General features: G+C 54.5%; 8 protein-coding genes across 8 annotated transcripts; 6 read left to right on the top strand and 2 right to left on the bottom strand.

Annotated features, from left to right (window-relative positions):
- Positions 1-635: 635 nt before the first annotated feature.
- Positions 636-1,051, bottom strand: PHACADRAFT_261287 (uncharacterized protein). Its single transcript, XM_007398973.1, has one exon. It carries the CDS (start codon positions 1,029-1,031, stop codon positions 864-866), a length of 168 nt encoding a protein of 55 aa, XP_007399035.1. The 5' UTR covers positions 1,032-1,051; the 3' UTR covers positions 636-863.
- Positions 1,052-1,500: 449 nt separating this feature from the next.
- On the top strand, positions 1,501-2,343 carry PHACADRAFT_261286 (uncharacterized protein; the record flags this gene model as incomplete). The annotated part of the gene is made up of 1 exon (XM_007398972.1): positions 1,501-2,343. A coding segment is annotated over exon 1 (448 nt), but the record flags the coding sequence as incomplete, so codon positions are not given.
- Positions 2,344-2,780: 437 nt separating this feature from the next.
- PHACADRAFT_261285 (uncharacterized protein) lies at positions 2,781-3,346 on the top strand. Its single transcript, XM_007398971.1, has one exon. The coding sequence runs from the start codon at positions 2,852-2,854 to the stop codon at positions 3,248-3,250; it is 399 nt and encodes a 132-aa protein (XP_007399033.1). The 5' UTR covers positions 2,781-2,851; the 3' UTR covers positions 3,251-3,346.
- A 1,101-nt stretch (positions 3,347-4,447) lies between these two features.
- PHACADRAFT_211911 (uncharacterized protein) lies at positions 4,448-6,340 on the top strand. Its single transcript, XM_007398970.1, has 3 exons — positions 4,448-5,025; positions 5,076-5,152; positions 5,206-6,340. Exons 1-3 carry the CDS (start codon positions 4,534-4,536, stop codon positions 6,293-6,295), a joined length of 1,659 nt encoding a protein of 552 aa, XP_007399032.1. The 5' UTR covers positions 4,448-4,533; the 3' UTR covers positions 6,296-6,340.
- A 1,148-nt stretch (positions 6,341-7,488) lies between these two features.
- On the top strand, positions 7,489-8,144 carry PHACADRAFT_31166 (uncharacterized protein; the record flags this gene model as incomplete). The annotated part of the gene is made up of 3 exons (XM_007398481.1): positions 7,489-7,491; positions 7,544-7,777; positions 7,893-8,144. 3 exons carry the CDS (start codon positions 7,489-7,491, stop codon positions 8,142-8,144), a joined length of 489 nt encoding a protein of 162 aa, XP_007398543.1.
- A 507-nt stretch (positions 8,145-8,651) lies between these two features.
- PHACADRAFT_261283 (uncharacterized protein) lies at positions 8,652-8,863 on the top strand. Its single transcript, XM_007398969.1, has one exon. The coding sequence runs from the start codon at positions 8,697-8,699 to the stop codon at positions 8,856-8,858; it is 162 nt and encodes a 53-aa protein (XP_007399031.1). The 5' UTR covers positions 8,652-8,696; the 3' UTR covers positions 8,859-8,863.
- A 1,543-nt stretch (positions 8,864-10,406) lies between these two features.
- Positions 10,407-17,408, top strand: PHACADRAFT_101069 (uncharacterized protein; the record flags this gene model as incomplete). Its single annotated transcript, XM_007398968.1, has 16 exons — positions 10,407-10,876; positions 10,927-11,995; positions 12,052-12,815; positions 12,875-13,419; positions 13,476-14,068; positions 14,128-14,252; positions 14,305-14,725; positions 14,790-15,110; positions 15,162-15,253; positions 15,304-15,613; positions 15,667-15,965; positions 16,014-16,344; positions 16,405-16,716; positions 16,770-16,911; positions 16,966-17,232; positions 17,284-17,408. The coding sequence occupies 16 exons, from the start codon at positions 10,407-10,409 to the stop codon at positions 17,406-17,408; spliced, it is 6,186 nt and encodes a 2,061-aa protein (XP_007399030.1).
- Positions 17,409-17,534: 126 nt separating this feature from the next.
- On the bottom strand, positions 17,535-19,068 carry PHACADRAFT_100565 (uncharacterized protein; the record flags this gene model as incomplete). The annotated part of the gene is made up of 3 exons (XM_007398967.1): positions 17,535-17,627; positions 17,684-17,909; positions 17,966-19,068. 3 exons carry the CDS (start codon positions 19,066-19,068, stop codon positions 17,535-17,537), a joined length of 1,422 nt encoding a protein of 473 aa, XP_007399029.1.
- Positions 19,069-19,169: the final 101 nt, after the last annotated feature.

The raw sequence follows: 19,169 nt of genomic DNA, 5'->3' as shown, positions 1-19,169 counted from the left end.
AAGAAGGGTCTCAGTGTGTATGTGCGCATCAGCAAAACCTCCATGTGTTGGGCGTATCTTATGCTTGAACATTAATGTTAGCATTAGATAAGTCCATCAGATCTTCGGCGTACTTCTTATATAATTGTATACACTGGTATATAATGCAAATATCATACTAAAGCGATCCTCATTGTGGCCATCCCAGAGCCTATCACGAACTGAGCGATCAACGAAATCTTCAAGGCCGACTCATTGGAGCTGGGCGTGATTTTGCCGTTGCCCTTGATGAGGAAGAATGAGGACAAAAGTCTTCTTAACTACGTCCGTTGGTGCAGAGATGTTGCATGAGTGGATACACCCCAGCGCCGCTTGTGCATCTACGCAAACTGTGCCACGGCGCGCTTCCGAGTACAACGAGCTACGAGACGGTGTGCGGTGATCTTGACAGGCTAGCCTACAGGGAGATGGTCAGATGGAGTGGGGTGCGATTGGAGCCAGAGGGAGTGCGCACCTTCGAAGGATACGGCGGCGATGACGATAGAGCCGTCACTTGGTAGGTGGCCGTGGCAGAGTCGAGCACGCCGATTGTGGCCTTGAAGCCTGGGGTGCTATTATGAGCTTTTGTTCTACAGGAACATAGGGTGACGCACCCTGAGCGCCAGCTGACACGATCTACTGCGCAGACGCTTCGCATGTGCTTGTGTTTGGTCTATACAGCACAGGACGTCAGCACTGTATCACCATCTGCCACCGCCGGAGACTCGGGGAGCGACACCAGTCTGTTCTCGCAGAAGCGCATACCGTGACCGCCGCGACAAGTATGCTCGCCAGCCGGTCCGTACACGGGATCGCGTGGATTTATCACTCGTGTAGCTTAATTGTTAACGTCTATCTGAGGCGCAGATGTACGACAGGTCGTGCATGATGAAGGTGAAGCACCGCATTAGGGGGATGAGCGTGATCTGGGCCTCCGCAAACGGGCGGCCCAGCGTGGCATGCCAGCGGGGATCATGAGGTATAGCAGAGGCAGGTACGATGCAAGCGCACATGCCGAGGTCGAAAGGCTGATGGTCAAGTGGTCAGTACCCTGCTCGTGGTGTTCGTGAGGCGGAGACATACTGGGAGTACCTCGAACCTGCTGCTGAGCATCCACTCAGGACGGAACTTGTTGGCCTGCATGGACAGGTCAACACATCCCCAGGGGCCCGTAGACGGCGTGCACACACATCGTCGCCTCAGACTCTGGGGTCGCGGTAGGGGAGCGTGCGGCGCACGGCCATGGTGCCGAGCTCTCTGTGTGCACGTCACGTCTGAGTTCTTGAGGGGGTAATATAGGACAAACGTCTGGATGGCCGAGATTTAGCGGGGTTAAGCCACGATAGATCTAGAGAGTAAAGCTTTAAAGGACGATGTGGATCTCAGATCTCATGCCCGGGCGGCGCAGCAGGGTGTCGTCGACTCAGAGCGCCCGTAAAGAACCCCGGGCCGACGCAAGATTTGGATTGACTCCGAGTGTCGTGTCGAGTCTTCCCTCTGAGATTATCCACGCTATAGTCTCCGTCACGGCGACGTCGACAATCAGCCACTGTCGCATGCCGACAGACTTGCACTGTCGCGATGCATCTTAACGTGCAAGTACTGGGCTGCGCTTCTCAGGTCTGTATATCTCCGGCATCTTACCCTGCGCTCGAGCGAGGACATTGATATGCTCCTTGCACTCGCGCAATCATCCTCACTACCAAATCCCCCCCTGTCCGACTGCCTACACTCATTGGACTTGGCGTTCTATCTACCGGCTACCGCGAGAGCATGGCTGCATCATGGCTGCAAGCTCCAACGGCTCAGAAATGTTGTTTTCATACGTCTAGTTTTTCGCTCCAGACATCTTCACCTCATCGCGCGAAACCGATCTCATGCACACTATCTCCTTTGCTCTTCCTAGACTCGTACCTGGAAGCGACCATCGCCTCACGGTATTATCGTTCAGTAACGTACATTTATCCAGCACCACCGAAATAAGTCGCCTTGTCGATAGGTTGCCGACAGTACGATGCTGCATCTGCCAAGATGTAATCTTCGAGCATACATCCTTCACATCCAGGCCTCGTCCTAGGATCCTCAAACGACACTTCGAGGTTATATCATCGCGGTGCACGATTGTTCAGTCACCCGCCAATAAGACTCCTATTGCTTGCGACATACAGACGCCCAGTGCGCTCCTCGTCACTTTACAATGTCCGGCAAACGACTCGGACGTTTGGGTCCGCGCTGTGTCGCTTCTATCGCGTTTGTTTCCAGAGACTCAATATGATTACGACGTTGGACTAAGATATGTTCCAGCAGAAGGCACGTTCATCGTAACTCTCGCCGCAACCATAGCCTGTGCTCACATTACTTTATCAGATAAACGTACGGCTGCCATGGCAGACCGGAAGGCAGTGATTCCGGGACTTTCTTCGCTGAACTCCGATATATCTCTGGGGGTTGCCTTCGGTCCGACATCAGCTGGTGTCGAGACACCCGTCGTTTCACTTCTGCTGTATTTGTCCGCCGCAGTCATTAGCGACCTTGAGAATGATTTGGACTGGTCCGCCTTTGAGGATGGCATTTTAGAACTGGATTTCATCCCACGCGTCACCATACAAACCCGCGAGCCCATCCCGGCCTCCGACCTCCATCGCTTGAGTAGATCGCTTAAACGACTCGTCGCTTCTGGAAAATTGAGCATAACGGATATGAAACCCAGTACTAAGTTCGAGCATGAACATGAGGTATTGCATTTGTGTCGTGCTCTTCTGACGACAGCTTACTTCGTGCAAAAATTCAGGTATCCCGAACCACTTCTCGTATACTTTCGACAGATGCTGGAATGGCGGCCGGCAGGCGGCGCGCGGCGACACCCAAACTACTCGCACTGCTCGGAATTCGACGGATCATCATAGCGCCTCAGCAAGAGCATCACACCCTTTACAAAGCTCCCGACCGCTCTGGCGTGTTGGTTCCCCTGGGGGTGTTTGACCACGACGACGCGACGTTCGAAAGACAAGACTCAGTCTTTTTTTCTCCGGAGACGTTCTTACATCACGCATTGGCACGGGCGTTCGCCAATGATACGCGTTTTAAACAGCGAATACCCACGTCCAGCTCTACCAAGCTGAAGTTTACTCTCCGTCTCGATGTGAGTGTCTCATCCTGCCTGGTAAAATCTATGGCGGTGATGAATGATCACAAGCGGCCCGGGTACGCGCCCTGGAACTGCAACATCTAGGGTACAGAACGCGCGGGCCATCCAGAACTAGTTCTTCTGTCAGTCCTGGCCGAGAAGGTTGCACACGCGATCCAACTATTTTACGAGGTGGATGCTAAGTTGACACCCCAAATTCTGCCCTCATGCTTACCAGAAATCTGTACAGCAACATGCGCATATCCCGTCACCCGAGACGGATTGGAATGTCAACGCCATTCGCTTTGAGAGGCTGAGACTTGTAGAGCTGGAGCACATTTCTGAGGGGTCATGGCAGCCTGTTCTGAGCTACCACCCTTGGGCTGTGCAGCTTGTGCGACACTATGGCTCGGCTTGCTGCTCTCTTATATCTTGCTCGACTGCACTCTAATCTGTAGCAGAATAATGACCCCCTTCACTATGCCAACTTTCCGGCACTATGTATTTGACATATGCGATCAAACAAGTGCCCTCGGGCCGAAACACGGAGTCTCCATTTGTTTACAGATACTCGTAGCTGTCAGGGCCAGAGCCTAAAGGGTAGAAGTACTAGATAGAAGTCCATGGAGGAACATGCACAGTGAGACTTGACGAATATATATATTTTATTTTTATTTCCCCGCATACACAAGAATCTGCGCAACTGGCTGCATTTTGAGAATAGCATGCTCCGTCGGAGATGAGCGGCAAGCGCGAGCAAAGTCATGTAGCGTCAACTACTGGTGCCGTGGCGAATCGCACCGCGTTAACAGCGGTTGCCGTGTTGCCGTTTGCTTTGTCCACATTTTGCTGGATATACCGAAAGCACCCCTTCAGTCGAGATGGACTACGTGAAGATGTAGGCTTGGTGACGTGTCTAGCATATACAACGCAAATGTTAGAAGGCTAGTCATGTCGGATTATCGCGTTTTGCACCCATGCGCAAGCTGCCCGATCCCCGGACGTTTGCACCGACCTCAAGTTGAAGCCTTCCGGAAACTGGATATCTCTTTCACAGCTGAAGCCTGGCTTTTTTCTATCACGACAGAAGCTCGTATATCACTACCATGCACGTTCATTCCAGTGTTTATAATGAGTGTGACATCGTGATGTGGAGCTGCTAGTTAAGGATTCGCTTGAATATTGTAGGTCGCCACACGGACAGACGTCACCTTTGATGTCCGACGCAGTCTCCGACCGGCGAAGTCCGGGCGCGCTAGACTGGATGAACGGCTCGAACGACATGGTCAATGAGACGTCCAAGCCTGAAGCCTGAGGCCTAAGTCTTGAGTCTCAGAACTTGCCCATCCTTTCAACCTGTTAAATGAGTAGCACATCGTGCAGCTCATATGTATCATATTGCCCTGCTCATCCTCGCTTTGGCACTTTTAGCGGCGACTATACTCTCATGGGCATTGCCATCGCCGAATAACAGCGCACATAAAGGTTACATCGTCCACAACAAGGTGATCCACAGCCGACTTCTCCCCAAGACCGCCTCGCACACCTTTACGTATCCGACGCTCTTCTTCCTTGTGTCCTTGCGAGCGCTGGAAGCGCATGCCTTGGATCTCGGTGGTGGCTGGCTGTTCGGTTACGGGGGTTTGTATTGGAGGACCACGGGCCTCAGGTCGTCGGCGTATCTCGCAGAAGAGCAGTACAAGTCGAGCATCGTGGAAAAGTTGAAACAAGTCCTCGGACGCCACGGACTGGATCCCGCGGACCTCGAGGACGCGTGGATGCTGACCATGCCGAGCTATCTCGGATTCGAGGGTGTAAACCCCTTGACCGTCTACTTCTGCTATGAACACGGGGGCGAGCCGTTGGCTGTCGTCCTCGAAGTGAGTCAGATGTTGGACTGCAGATGGTTGCCTAGCTTAACTCGATTCAGATACACAATACGTTTGGCGAAAAACATGTCCACGTACTTTCGGTAGGCCCGACAAAAGACCGGTCTCTTCCTAAGGGGTTAGGCCTTTTTGCATGCGAGTTGCGTGATATACTCAGCTCTCAAGCCATAGGTTTACCCATCAATGGACATTCCCGCGAGAATTCCACGTTTCGCCATTCAATGATCGCTCCGGTTACTACTGCGTATCCGTCAACATGCCCATAGCGCCGACTTCATCGGTAACAGATACCCCACCGCCTGTACCAAGAGTGCGGGTGCTCTTGCACACTTGCACAGGCCGCCTAGAGGACTCTGTAGGGCCTGTTAAGCTTGCAGCCTTCCTAACGCCATCAGCTTGCTCACCGTTGGCGTCCGGTAATCTACTATGGTCACTCCTCCTGCAGCCACTCGCCCTCGTCTCGTCTATGCCTCGGATCTTGTACCAAGCATGGCTCTTGCACTACAGGAAAGGTCTCAGGGTGTATGCGCGACCAGATCCTTTTCCTGCAACAGACGGCTGGGCGGAGGAAACACGTAGAGGAGGAGGCGTAGGGTGGCAGCCTGAGACGTGGGTTGAAGCCTTCGCGAGGAGAAGGGTCGAAGTGTTCCTCCAACGCCGTGCGCGCGAAACCAGTATTAGTGTGACCCTCCTCGCTGGAAACCCGGCCGTCCCTAGGAAAGAGTTCAAGCCCGAAACGACAATAAAAGAGCCTCGCCACCTGACGATTTCGTACCTGTCGTCCGTATTCTTCACTGCCATCTTCGCTGCACCCTCATTCGCGCATGCTCGGCTTCTGTGTCAGTCTTCCCGCTGCTGTCACGTCTCTTCCGAAGGTCTCTTCCGAGAACTATTTGCAAACACCGGCAGCGGCGGCGGACAGCCCCCGAGGGGCTCAGCAACCGCGTCCCAGAGGCTCCGGATGCTTCTGCTCCCAAAGCACTTGCGATACAGTCGTCTGGAGCTCGTGGTACCCAAGCAGCACCCGATCGAGGCAGTCAGGAGAGGACCGCTCTCGTGCACAGCAACTAATTTCGTGCTGCTGATTTACATCATCTCGGAATGGATCGAGGCATGGCTGTATCGGACAATCGGAGCCGCATTCGTTGCCGGGCAAGAGCCGTGGAAATTCTGGGGGAGAGCGTTTGGTACCGTAGGCTCCGGGGAGGGCAGTAGCGAGGAAAATGATTCAGAATATATTTTGGGCAGCGTGCAGAGGTAGCACGTTGGTAGAATTGAAATGTAAAATGCGGTGGAAAGCCTAAAATAATCGAGGTACGATCTGAAGGACGTTTGAGGTACCAGTTCTCGCACGTCGCGGTGTTTGCGGGCGAACTCGTGATATGGGACCGTCCGCCCCTGAGCTCACTTTGGACGATTGAAGAGTCTATCAGCGCCTCGGGCAAGTTGTGTCGCTGCTTCACGGCGGGCGCTTATTAATGAAGCTCACCAGGGATCTACTTACTCCCACATGTTATCAAACAACTTCTTCAACCTTATACCACATCGCCACAGAGTCGAAGATAATGCGGCTGTTGATGGTGACAAACCTCAAATATCACGACCGGATAGGTGCCTCTGTGCCCGGGCCATGACGAGGCGAGATACCAGAGTAACCAGATGAGATGAGAGCCTCGTGGCGTGTGACATCAAGATCATTCGGGGTTGACTGAGACTGGATAGACTGCACGCGGAAGGATTTGGCCGCAATGCCAAAGCGCGAACAAGCTCCACATGCGGTTGCTTCGAGCTACAGTGCCTGCCTCGTCGGATACAACAGACTCGCTCATGACAGATGAAAATGCGCAGTCAGTCACCTCGGTCTTTCCTGAAGATTGAACTGTTCACAGCCTTCCATTCTGACAGGACTGCTCAGGGCTGTCAGCTAGAGGTACTGACTTGCCTGTCCTTGGATATTTGACTTGATCGGAGCCGACCCTTGTCCGCCAGACGCTTTCCATATTCGCACGCGGGAGGCATATCGGGACATGCGCGAAAATTCGTACGACGTAATTCCTCTTAAAGAAATACTATTCTGCGCCAAGGTCCAGGACGCCTGGACCCATCTGAGCGGCGAAAGGGAAGTACACCACATACTACACAAGACAACGCTTATGATTAGTCCTTCAGAAAGCTCCGCCACTTGGGTGCTGACTAGGAGTCGCCTTCTTCCTTTCTCGTATCTATATCAACTTCCCTTTCATGGAATACGGCGGTTGCTAAAGCATCGGGGCCGGGGCCTTCGTTCGTGATACAGCCACTTGACAGGCCTTATCGCACCGCGATGCTGGCGCCGCGTGCGGCTGCAAAAAGCAGTCCTGCAGCATAGAAGCATTTGTCAGGGTGTATTATAAAAGGGGGAACGTATGTGGACCAATTTTGTTGTTGTGGGCTCTCAGCCATCAAGCTGAGCCCATGGTGAGTCTTGTCCTGAGATGTCGATGCCAGTCCACTAAACAATGTATCAAAGGAACAATACCACTATTTTGATAATATAGGGGCAAGCTCTTACGAAGGGATTATAATTCCTCAGAAGGTGTATTACACTAATGCAGGGCCCTATCAGGCGAAGAATCCAGTAATATTTCCTGGAAATCTCACCGTCCAAGAGGCACTCCAAATGCAGTTCCCTCGAAGCCCAGAGTACGATGTTCCTGCCGTCACAACAGGCGCAGACGTTCCGAGGTTCAGTATCCGGCTGAACGTAAGTTCGACACAGTGAATTTTTTACTTTTGATGCGCCGTTCACACACTTGCAGATGCCGGGGTATAATTCGTGGTCAAGCATCGTCAATGCTCGGTAACGATACAACGGGGAGTCTGTTATACTCTGGCAACTCGCACGACGGGCGGCTGAAGCATTCAAAAAGTTCGTCGACGTACGCTCTGTTGTTATATCCTCCGGTGCCACTACTGAAACGAGCGACTCTGAGCAGGAGCATCAGGATATGCATTGCACTGAGCCCTACTGGGACTTGAACCGGATGCCACTCGACAAGATTGTCCTAGTCGAACTACGCCACGTCTCTGAAAGCTCCTGGCAACCCGTGCTCAGTCTCAACGTTGACTAGATCGCGTAGTAACCTCCGAGCGCAGCTGGAGCAGTCATGTTTCTCAGTCCTAACATATTGGTTATTTACTTATCTTTGGTCTGCTCTTCCATGCCACAATACTCGTACGACTTATTCAGCACCTATTTTTTATTCCCCACTCTTTTTGCAATCTGTCTTGTTATGTGCGGCCGAAGATTGAAACTGAGTACTGAAGTACCAGCACTGAAGCTAGCTTGACATCAGCAAAAAAAATCGGCGGCATATATAGCCTGGGCAGCCCTGGCAAAGCTAACCTCGCTTACAAAGGTAACCATTCTGGGAACAAGTATATCAATGTAGATATAGCACCGGTTTGCTTTATCAAACATACCAGCCTGGGATCCTTTAGCATGCATAGCATGCTGGCGAGGTTGGTATGGGCTGGCAAGGCATTACCAGCGAGCGCCAGTCTGGGTGTCCTTTACAATACGGCTCGCAATAATTCATTGAATATTCCAATATATTGGGAGCTACCTCGCACATGATAATTCAGGACAAAGAACAATATATTTGCAAAGCTACAGCAAGTACATGGGTGCAGGCAGGTATTATAAACATGTCAGTGATGTCAAACAGTCGAAGCGGCCACGTGCTGCCGCCGCATGTCGCCGCCGCATGTGTCACTCGCACTCTAAGCGTTCGACGACGAGCAGCCCTCGCAGTGGTGCACATTGCGTGGGGATCGAATCCTGATCGCGCATGTGAGCGTCCATCACGTGGGAGCCTACAGATTGCGACGCATACAGTGGATGCAGTGCGCATATCATGAGGTGCTGCCACGCGTATTGGTGCCGGCGTGCCCACCATTTTGATAGGTGCGCCAGGCAGCACCAGGTGTTGGAATATCCTAGTCGTCCTGCTTGTTAGCTCCATTTGATAGAGAAAGTGTGCACCTGAGAGCACGCACCTCACAAGTTGTTCCTTGCTGCCATGTTCTATGCGCGCACAGCTAAGCCTGAGTGCTGATTATAAAGCTCCATGAGTGAACAACACAACGAATGAGCTACACAGTTACGGCGTACATTAGGTGTCATAATATGTTTGAGAAACAGCTTATCGGATGAGAAAATATGTCTAACGAGGATCTGTGCATGAGAAAATGGATAAAAAAGTGCATATATGCGGGCCACGCACCTTATATGAGCCTGTGTAAGCAAGAATGGGGGGTGGGAGCCGACATCGCGGCTACCATATATGCGGTCAGTTGACCGTACTGTCAGTGAGAATACTGAAGCCGCAAGCTAGGCATAGTACATACACTGTCTGCAGCGAACGCCCCGAGCACCACTGCAGGTGCAATGCCGAGCACAGCGGCGCTCTTGCCGTTGAACGTACGGGTCCAACCAACGAGAGCAGGCCACTGCTTGCCATGCCGCCCGCGAGATTCGCGCCGTTCAGTTATCTCGGTGGGCACATGAAAAATTGTGTTAGCGGCAAGAGAAAAACGTACACGGCACGAAAGGAAGGAGAAACGCACCCCGATCGGCCACGAGTTGTCAGTGAGCGCATACATCGAGGCCGTACAGGTGCAAGCGCCCGCAATTGAGTCCCAAAAACGGCGTCGAGCAGTTCGTGGGCACTGTATGTGGTATGGTGATGGCGGCGGCAGCGACAGCCTGAGTGGTACAGAGGCAGGAAAGGGGGAGGCGTCCGCCTGACGAGACCCGTGGCATGGTGGTGGGGAAGTAAGAGGTACAGAGCGACCAGTGCCCTCTATATAAATCAAAATATAAAAGGAAATACATCAAAAATGAATTTAAGGGAGGTCAAACGAACCTTTGACTTGTCTTCGAAGAGTCGACATAGAGGCGAAGGCTGACGAAAGTCACGTCTTGGAAGATGGTGCGTGTGACGTCACGTCACCACCGAGATCTGGGACGAGCAGGTCATGTCATGTCTAGTGATATCATGATGGGAACGGAATGATATTGACATACCGGTCTGGGCTGAGATTGCATTGCATTACCAGCCTGGTATCGCCTGTCCTTGCATTGCCAGCGTCCACCAGACTGTTAGGCGCTTGTATAGTAACCCTTCTCCGATCTACGACCGATTTTTTTGCTGATGCTTGAAGCTTGAGCCTCGCGGAACGACGGACCGTACCACATGGCTACCGGAGCTCACGTGCGGACGGCAACTTTTTTCTAGACGCCCATACTCTAGCTCAAAGTGTTCTGAGCTCGGCTTTGAATTAATTTGAGCATTAACTTGGACGCTGACCAGCTGGCTGGGACTGGACTCATGGCCTCTGCACTCGCTCAGCAGCTCGCTCAGTCCGCCTCTCTCAACACCGCTCTCCTCGTCGACAGGTCTCGTCGAAAACCCACCCCGTCCTACCTCTTCACATCTCGCGAAGCCGACCACCACGACCTCGAGTCTATCCATGCTCTTGCAGTCAACGCCTTCTTCCGTCTAAAGACCGTCGAGCCCGCTTTGTCTGCCTACGAAGATGCTTTGTTCTCAGTTGCTGCGGAAGCGGCAGACAGAACACTACAAAACGCCGAGGCGAACGCTAGGCTCGATGCGAATCTAGACTCGTTTTTGCCCTTGCTAGGGCCTTATTTGTTGGAGACTCCCACTGGCAAGATTATTGAGTGGCTCGTCCGACGCTTCCGCATACATGAATTCAATGTTGAAGCTGTCCTCGCGCTATTCTTGCCGTACCAGGGGTCTCCTCATTTCACAAAGATGCTCTCGATCCTACACATCTCGTGCGTCCCTTTGTGTCTCTCTTTCCATGCTTGTTTTGACACGTATACAGAGAAAAGTCTACATTCGCCGCTTTCTTGCCTTACAAATCGACGTCTACCCCCCTCACGCACAACGCCCTCGTCGAGCTCATGCTCAAGCCTACAAACACCGACCTTGCTCGCTTCGTCGGAAGCTTGCTCCCCTCTACCATCAACGCGACTTCCGCCGCAGCTGTGCACCGTGCGCTTGTTGCGTTCCATACTGGAACACTTATGGACTTCGTGAAGCGCATGCGGGACCTCCGCTCAGGACCACTGGACGAGGAAACGCTTGCCTGGGTTCTCCCAGCGGCAATGAAACCGCTCCAGGCGTGCACAGAGCTCGAGGTTGAAAGTGCGAAAGATGCGCTCGTTAGCGAAGTCGTCCTCTCATCCTACCTGCTCCTCTCTGCCCTCGCGCATACATGCCCACTCTCTTCAAAAGCGCTTTCGGCCATTCTCAAGACAGCGTCCTCCTGCGCTCCCCGGGTGTCCCCCAAACAACTCATTCGGACTCTCGCGAGTATATGCGCATCGCAAGAGCTCAGCGCGGTCTCTCCACTTTCCAAGACGGTAGTCAAGACCGTGATGAGGCTCCCAGGTGTTGAGACCGAGATCCAGGAAACGCTCAGGTTCGCCGGCACCGAGAGGTTCGTCGGTCCATTCGCGCAGAGTCTCGCGAACCGCTTGGACGAGGAGCGTGCCGCCGACATCCTGACCTCGCTCGTCACCTTCCAGTCTGTCCCGCTCTCGATCGTCCGCGACCTCGCGAACGCGCTCATCCAGCAAGCAGTGTCCACTCCTGAGCCGGACGCAACCGTGCTCGCGCGCGGCCGCTCGCTGCTCGTGCACGTCCAGCAGCGCCACCCTGAGCTCCTGCAGATGTATTTCGAGGCTGCGCTTGAGGACGCTGGAGAGAACAAGGATGCGCTCGAGCAGCTGTTGATCTCGTTGTCGGTGGAGCTGCCGGGAGGGTTTGCGGGCACAAAAGAGGCGGATATGGTCGTGGCCTCGACTAGTGCGGACGCTGCTGTTCGTGTCATCGCCGTTCGCGAGCTTTACGAGAAGTTTGCGAAGGGTGACCTGTCGCCGTCTGACCTAGTAAGCTTGAGCGTACCTAAACACAAATACCTTCACTAACGGCTTCACTTCCCCAGGTATCAGCACGTTCTGCGCTTCTTGCCCGTGTGCAGGACACCCACGTGCCGGTTCTGGAAGTACTATACTCCAACTCAACCGGACTTCTACCATTGCTACTCGAAGACCCTTCCGGATACCTACAGACAGTCTCCCAGATCCTTCACTCTCCGGCATCTCTGAGTCGACATGTTATCAAGGCGCACCTCAGCTTCATCGCCACGCACTTTTATCCGAGTATGGTCTCCCAATCAAACGCCGGCCCGCTGGCCACCGCAATCTACGAGCAGGTCTTCTTCCCCTTCCTACTCCACTCGAAGCCCCGCCAGCGCACCGCGTCGCTCGTCTGGGAGATCATCGAGTCGACAGAAAAGACCGCCGAGGGGAACGCCGCCTTCTCGCGCTTCGAGCTGCTCGGCGGCGTCCTCGAGGCCGTCCGTTGGGAGGCGGCGCAGAAGCAGCCCGGCACAGACGCCGAGGGCGGGCACCACAACACCGAGGCGCTCGCGAAGGCAAACGTCACCGTGGCCGCGAAAATTGCAGAAAACGTCGTGGGCTCGCGGGCGTTTGCTGCACACGTCGAGTTCTTGCTCGGGCGTCTGAACGGGGGTGACGCGCATGCGCGGGCGCTGGCTTACCTCGTCTGCCGTGCGCTGCTTGGGCACCTGAGTGGTGAGCGGCGGGTGGATGTGGCGCACAAAATCATCGCTACGATGAAGCTGGAGAACTTGGAGGGCATGGAGGACTTCATGCGCGGTTCTGGCGATCTGCAAGTGGTAAGGATGTCTGTTCAATCCGTCCTTAGCACGTGCTCAGTATTTTGCAGTTCCTCCACGACACGAGCCTGAGCACCGCCGTGGTCCTCAAGCCCAGCAAGCGCGCCACCCTGCATCGTCTCCAGGCAGCCATCCTCGCCCTGTTGCCAGGCATCCGATGCCCCGCTGGCGCCGTACTCAACTGGCTCGGGCCCGCGAAGGACGACACGCCCGGAGAGAAGTACGTCAACCTCATGCGCCGCGTGTACATGCTCGTCAACGCGAGCGGCGCGCTCCCGGGACTGTCCTCGAACCTCGCGACGGCGCTCTTCGTCGGCGTCGGGGCGGACGCGCTCCAGTTCCTCGCGGGCGTCTGGCTGCAGCCGCACGAATTAGCGCCCGTGGCGCACTGCGCGCTGAAGCACGCCACGGCGTTCCTCGAGGCGCACTGCGCCACGCAGCGCGCCATCGACTTCCAGACGGTCGTGCCCGCGGTACTCGTTGCGATGCAAGACGGCGCCCGGCGTGTGCGCGAGGCTGCCCTCGACTGTGTCGCGTCGCTGGTCCGGTTAGCACAAGCTGCGAGTCCGAGTGCTGTGTATGGCTTCGACGCCATTTATGGTGAAAGCTCTGGTAAGCCCGTCTGCAGCCGCTGCGAAGGCCAAGTCTTTGATCATTCGTGTTTTCAGCTGATCTGCAATATCTCGACTGGGCCGACTTCAACAAATACCTCCAGGCGCTGCAAGCGGCGAGGGAGCACCTGGTCAACGATGCCTCGTACCTGCGCGTTCTGCACCAACAGCAGCTGCTCCCGGTCAGGGGCGAGGCCAAGAAGGACGCGGGCTACAAACAGAGCGTCGTCTGCTTCCTACTCTCGCACGTCAACGGCTGCGCGCTCCTGCCCATGAAGCTCGCGCTTCTCCGCAGTCTCGAGGCCGTCGTGACCGTGGCCAAGGCACAGATGCTTCTACCCGCCGTCGAGAAGCTCGCGGGCGACGAATTGCCGTGGCTCGGCGCAGGCGAGGACGCCGATGCGTACGCGGTGCTTGTCCTCGCGAGCCTGGACGGCACCGCTGTCGAACTCTTGCACGAGCGCACCGACAAGCCGTGGAACGCGTACGTGAAGGTGCTCCGCCGGTACTTCCAGACGGACGCGCCTGCCGCGGCGAGGGAGGTCCTTGCCAGTCGTCTTCAGAGCGGGCTGTTCGCGAAACTTCGCCTTGATCGTAAAGTTGAGCTGTGCAAGGTGCTGCTCGAACAAGGGCAAGAGCATGTGGATATCGTGAGTATTCTTGGTTCCTTTCTTTCGGAGATTTGCTTGCTGATCTTCCTTCCTCGTAGGCCATGGATTGCAGAAAGGTCCTCAGTATGATAACAGCAGAGGTCGATGTCATGATCGATCTTCTATCGACTCTTCAGCCAAACATTGTGGACCAGCACGCAACCAAACGCGCTAAGCTCGACAGGTAAGTACATGGCAGACTTTCTCAGTGATCTTTCTAATCTTAGGTTACGTAGCCGAAGTGCTGGCACTTACTCTTTACTCTCTTTCTTGAGCGAGCTCCTCGGCTCGAAGCCGCTACCGGGTTCGATCGAGCTCGTCTCCTGCCTACTTGAAACCCTTACCAAGGTGGTTCACGACACGTCTTCTTCGTCAGCCGAGAAAACCTACGTCGAGCAGCTACTCATGTCCGCGCTCGAGAACGCCTCTGCCAATATCCCAGATGGTGTCTCGCTTTTAGGCTCGAATCTCCGGCTAGATGTGCTCGTTGAGCTCATTCGGGTGTCGGAGAACCCGCAGACATTCAACCAGGCGCTGCTCCTCATGGCGACACTCACTCGTCTCGCGCCAGATGCTGTGCTTCGCAACGTCATGCCTGTCTTCACGTTCATGGGCTCGAATGTCTTCCACCGGGACGACACGTACAGCTTCCGCGTTGTGCAAAAAGTCGGTGATCTCTGCTCTCCAAAGTTTAGACCATGTCGTTGATAAACTGTCTCAGACTATCGACGGCGTCGTTCCTGTCATGGTCAGCTCGCTCAAGAGCACGCATACGGATAAGCTGGCGCTGGCCATCGCCTCGCGATCGTTCCTGCGCGTTTTCACGGATGCGGCGAATCACGTTCCACGACACAGGCGCACCCACTTCTTTGCTCACTTGGTAGATGTCCTTGGACCGGGCGATTTCCTTTCTCCAGTGTGCTTGCTCCTCGTGGACAAGGTGTCAAGCAAGATTGTGCGCCAGAGTTCGGCAGATGTCGTCGCCACCTTGGCGTTGCCACTCGCTACGCTCGGTCGCTACACTCCAGAGCTGCAGTTCTCGGTAAGCCCGCATCTTAGTGATGAGGTGCATGCATTTAACAGTAAGACGTAGACGCTTGCAGAGATGCTCCAAGAGGCACGTCGATTGATCGAGGTGGAATTGAAGCTCACTCCTGAGGCCAATACTTTCTTGGAGGCAACTCCGTACGTGCCCTTCTTCACAACCTAGTGTGCGGACTCTAACCAGTTTTCAGCGATGAAGAGCGTGGTTCACACGCGAACTCTCCCAAGAGACAGGCTCACGCAATCCTCGTGTTTGTTCGCTATGCGCTGGCACAGCTTGCGACAGGCAATCGTTCTACATCACCCGAACGGAACACTAGCTCGACTCTACTGGGTACTCTCCTAGACATCGCGGTCTCCAAGCGAGCGAAGCTGGCAGAGGCATCGATGGCGTACATCTCGAATATCGCTGATAGTGCCGTTCGCGACGCTCTTAACGTCATGTCTGCCTCAGACTTCATCGTTGGTGTACTTGCTGTCATTGAGACTGGAGAAGCCACTGTGAGTTTGCAAGCTTACTGTCGTGACCTCTGAGACTGATAATATGGAACTAGATCCTGGACGGCGTCTTCAACCTCCTTGGCGATGAGCTGCCAAATGTCTCGGACAAGGTGCGGCAAGACTCGAAAGCGTCAACCATCAAGATCGTGGACATCATCAAGAAGTTAATACCCACCGCCGACACCGAGCTACTTCTCCCTGCTGCCCTGTATGCGCTTAACTCCATTACCAACACCTTGGTCTCTGGAGAAGAACATGCACTAACCAGTACTGTTCCTCTCGTCATTAAGTCCGTCCGCGAGCGACGGGCGACTGCTCCAACGCTATCTACGCTTCTAGCCTTGACGTGCGTGTCACACATTCACGAGTCGTCTCGGTAAACTGACCTTTTTGTATCCAGCTCAAAGCTTGGTCCTCGTACTATCCCGTACTTCAAAGAGATTGTCAAAGAGTGTGTCGGCGTCCTCAGAGATGCGGAGCTTACTGCGTCGTCAGACGCTGTAGCTGTTCTGCAGGCTCTACTGGGGTCTATCCCGAACTTCTGGGGCAGTGCGGACCTTACACAGATCGTCGACCTGTGCCTGGACTCGACCGTTTCTGCGTCCCAGTCTGTTACCGCGCTCATCTGGACTGTTGTCAAGGCTGTCGCGAAGAAGATCCCATCCAAGGTGCTAGTACCAGCCCTGTGCGAATACTGGGCTACCCTATCATCTAAAGGCGACGTGAGTCTTGTCATGCGCGTATTCGTTGAATGTTTTTCTAATGGCTTAATGCAGATTGTGGCGACAAAGACTCGTGCATTCTTTACGGTGCTCAAGAGGGCAGTACACGCTGCCGACCGTGCGGTGGTCTCGGATAACATGCGCGTTCTCACGAAGACGTTCTTGGAGGCCTTCCAACACTGCGCCTTTAGTCGCGAGATCCAGACAGAGGCTCAAAGCGAAGCTATCGCGGCCTTCCTCGAGCTGGTCGTCAAGCTTAATGAGACTCTCTTCAAACCGCTCTTCCGCAGGCTCTTCGATTGGGCATTTAACTCGGAGGTAGGCGACTCGCGGAGGGTCGTCTTCTGTCAGGTGTATATAGCACTTCTAGATTACTTCAAGGTCAGCGGAATGCCCCAATGCACTTTGTTCTAAGCTGACAACTGCCCTTGCAGAACCTCGTGACGCCATATATGTCCTTCTTGTTGACGCCGTTTGCGGAGCTGCTCAATACCTGGGCTAAGTCTTCGGTGGACGAAGAGCTCTGGCTGGCTACTGTTCAGGTCATAGCGAAGTCGTTCGCTCACGACGAAGGCAGTAAGTTCCACGTTTCTCGTCTCATATGCGACGATACTTAACAGCCGTCTCCAGCATACTGGCGAGACGACAGACTTCGAACGCTAGCCACGCCCACCATTACTCAGGTCGCGGTCTGCACACGCCTGCAGATATCAGAGGCCCGGACCGCCTTGTCTGACTGCCTCATCGCGATGGTAGAAGCCGCGAGCGATGACAGCCTCGTCAAGAAGATAAATCTCGACATCTTGATGCACACACGTGCCGAGGATTCTCGCCTCCGTCTCTATGCATTGACTTGCAGCGAAGCGTTATGGCGTGCTCACGGAACAAAGCTCATGGGTACGTGCGCTTCCTATTTCCCGCGCACGATTTCTTATCTCGTATATACAGGTTTTGCGGGCGAGACAGCCACCTTTGTCGCGGAGTGTGCCGAGGATGACAACGACAGCATCGTACGCGAGGCACATCGACTCAAAGATGCGATAGAAAGCGTGGCAGGGCGGATAGATTTGTAGATGTCTGGAGATGCAAGTATGCGACAGAGATGTGCTAAACACGATGTCCATGGCTAGACCATGATTAATGCAATGGGTATACCGATATGGAATAGATTACGAGTGCATGTGGGCATGGTAAATGCTTCAACTTCGCATCAGCTGCTCCTCCACCGCGCGGCACTGGGCGAGCAGCTTGACAATCGCATCGCGACCGTCGGCATTCTGTACCAAAGGAGCCTGCAGGGGTGTCTGGTTAGTGAAACTACAATAGCCGTAAAGACCAAGACACTCACATTAAGCAGCACATCTGGGTCTGGTCGTGACGTTACCGGCCCTGAACAGAGCTTTAGGAAACTATGGAAAGATCGTGAATAGTTGTCGGGGTGGTCCACAGATGGCCATCTGTCGCTAAGTTGGCTAGCATCTGTCGCGTCCGAGAATGGCGGTTCCGCCTGCGCCAGCTCCCATACCGTGGCCCCGAGACTCCACACGTCGACTTTCAGGGCATTATATGGGCCACTACAACGCAAAACATCAAAACTAGAACTGAAGATACGCGAAACACTAGCACTTACATGCGCATCTCCGGAGCCTGCCAGTATATGACGCCTGCTTGATCAAAGCGCACCGGCGCGGCCTTCGACACCCGCACGGCACTTGTGAAGTCGGTGAGTTTGACGACACCTTGCGCGTTGACGAGAAGGTTGTCTGAGCGGACGTCGCGGTGCGCGATGCCATGCTTGTTAAGGAAGACGAGCGCTGCAAGGGCGTCTGCAGCGAACTGCGCGATGTGCACCTCGGAAAGCACGATGCCGTGCTCGGCAAGGGTGAGAATGTCCGCGAGGCTGCGGTCCATGAGCTCCATATGAATCCAGAGCGCATCCTCGATCACGTCGACATACAGCGTCTCCATTGCGAGGATGTTTGGGTGTCGGACCTTGTTCATCAGCGTCAGCTCCCTGCAGAGATCTTCAAGCTTCTGCGAGCCCTCAGGCGCAAGCACGACCTGCTTGATGGCGACATATGTCGGGTCGTTGGGGCCTGGTGCGACGACACGAGCAGCGTACACTGAACCGCTTTCGCCCTCTGCAACTTCCTGCAGATCCGTGAATAAGTCCCGTGGATCGGATTTGGCGTCAATGAAGGACTTGAGTGGCGCGATGACTTCGGATACCCAGTCAGAATATCTTACGGATGGCGTCTGCAGCGATGGCGATGGAGACGTTGAGGCGGTGAACGACGAGAGCGGCGTCAGCGAGTCATCGTTCTCATCCGGTGGGACCAACCGCCCCGCGATGGTTGATGGCCGGCTCGGAGATTCGCTGATACCTTCCTGCTCGCGGAATTCCCTAACAACTGCTGGGTTGATGATGCGTTTGTCATTGAACTCTCCCACTCGCGGAGATGGCTGAGGAGAAGTCTCGATGTAGGGTACACTGTTCGCTTGATTCACGGAACTCTTCCTCTCCGGGCTGTCTGCTGATGGCGCCCTTGTGGCGTCTGTCTTCGCGATCGCGATCGACCCTGAGGACGCGTCGCTCGACGCCGACGACGAACTCACAGGCGAGTCTGACCGAGTTGATGTCCTGTCATCGTCACCTGCCGCCAAATCAAGAGTTGAAGAGATGCTCGAGTTCGCGGACGGTTTATGAGCGGGCCGTGGTGGCGACCTTATCATATTCGCTCGCGCTCGCTTCGCTACGGAGACGTGTCGAACAATGGTGGCAGGTGTGACAGTCATCGTAGACATACTGGAATCACGGTTCTCCTTGTCGTGTG

The sequence above is a fragment of the Phanerochaete carnosa genome, assembly GCF_000300595.1.
Source record: "Phanerochaete carnosa HHB-10118-sp unplaced genomic scaffold PHACAscaffold_8, whole genome shotgun sequence".
Lineage (NCBI taxonomy): Eukaryota > Fungi > Basidiomycota > Agaricomycetes > Polyporales > Phanerochaetaceae > Phanerochaete > Phanerochaete carnosa.
Note: the sequence above shows the minus strand (reverse complement) of the source record. Positions and strands in the feature narration are given on the sequence as shown.

Excerpts from the sequence above, each read along its gene's own strand:
- PHACADRAFT_261283 (XM_007398969.1), top strand. The coding sequence starts at position 8,697 with ATGGGTGCAGGCAGGTATTATAAACATGTCAGTGATGTCAAACAGTCG.
- PHACADRAFT_261287 (XM_007398973.1), bottom strand. The coding sequence starts at position 1,031 with ATGTGCGCTTGCATCGTACCTGCCTCTGCTATACCTCATGATCCCCGC.
- PHACADRAFT_261285 (XM_007398971.1), top strand. The coding sequence starts at position 2,852 with ATGGCGGCCGGCAGGCGGCGCGCGGCGACACCCAAACTACTCGCACTG.
- PHACADRAFT_211911 (XM_007398970.1), top strand. The coding sequence starts at position 4,534 with ATGTATCATATTGCCCTGCTCATCCTCGCTTTGGCACTTTTAGCGGCG. Across the intron at positions 5,026-5,075 it reads CGTTGGCTGTCGTCCTCGAA|ATACACAATACGTTTGGCGA; the intron begins GTGAGTCAGATG and ends AACTCGATTCAG. Across the intron at positions 5,153-5,205 it reads GACCGGTCTCTTCCTAAGGG|GTTTACCCATCAATGGACAT; the intron begins GTTAGGCCTTTT and ends CTCAAGCCATAG.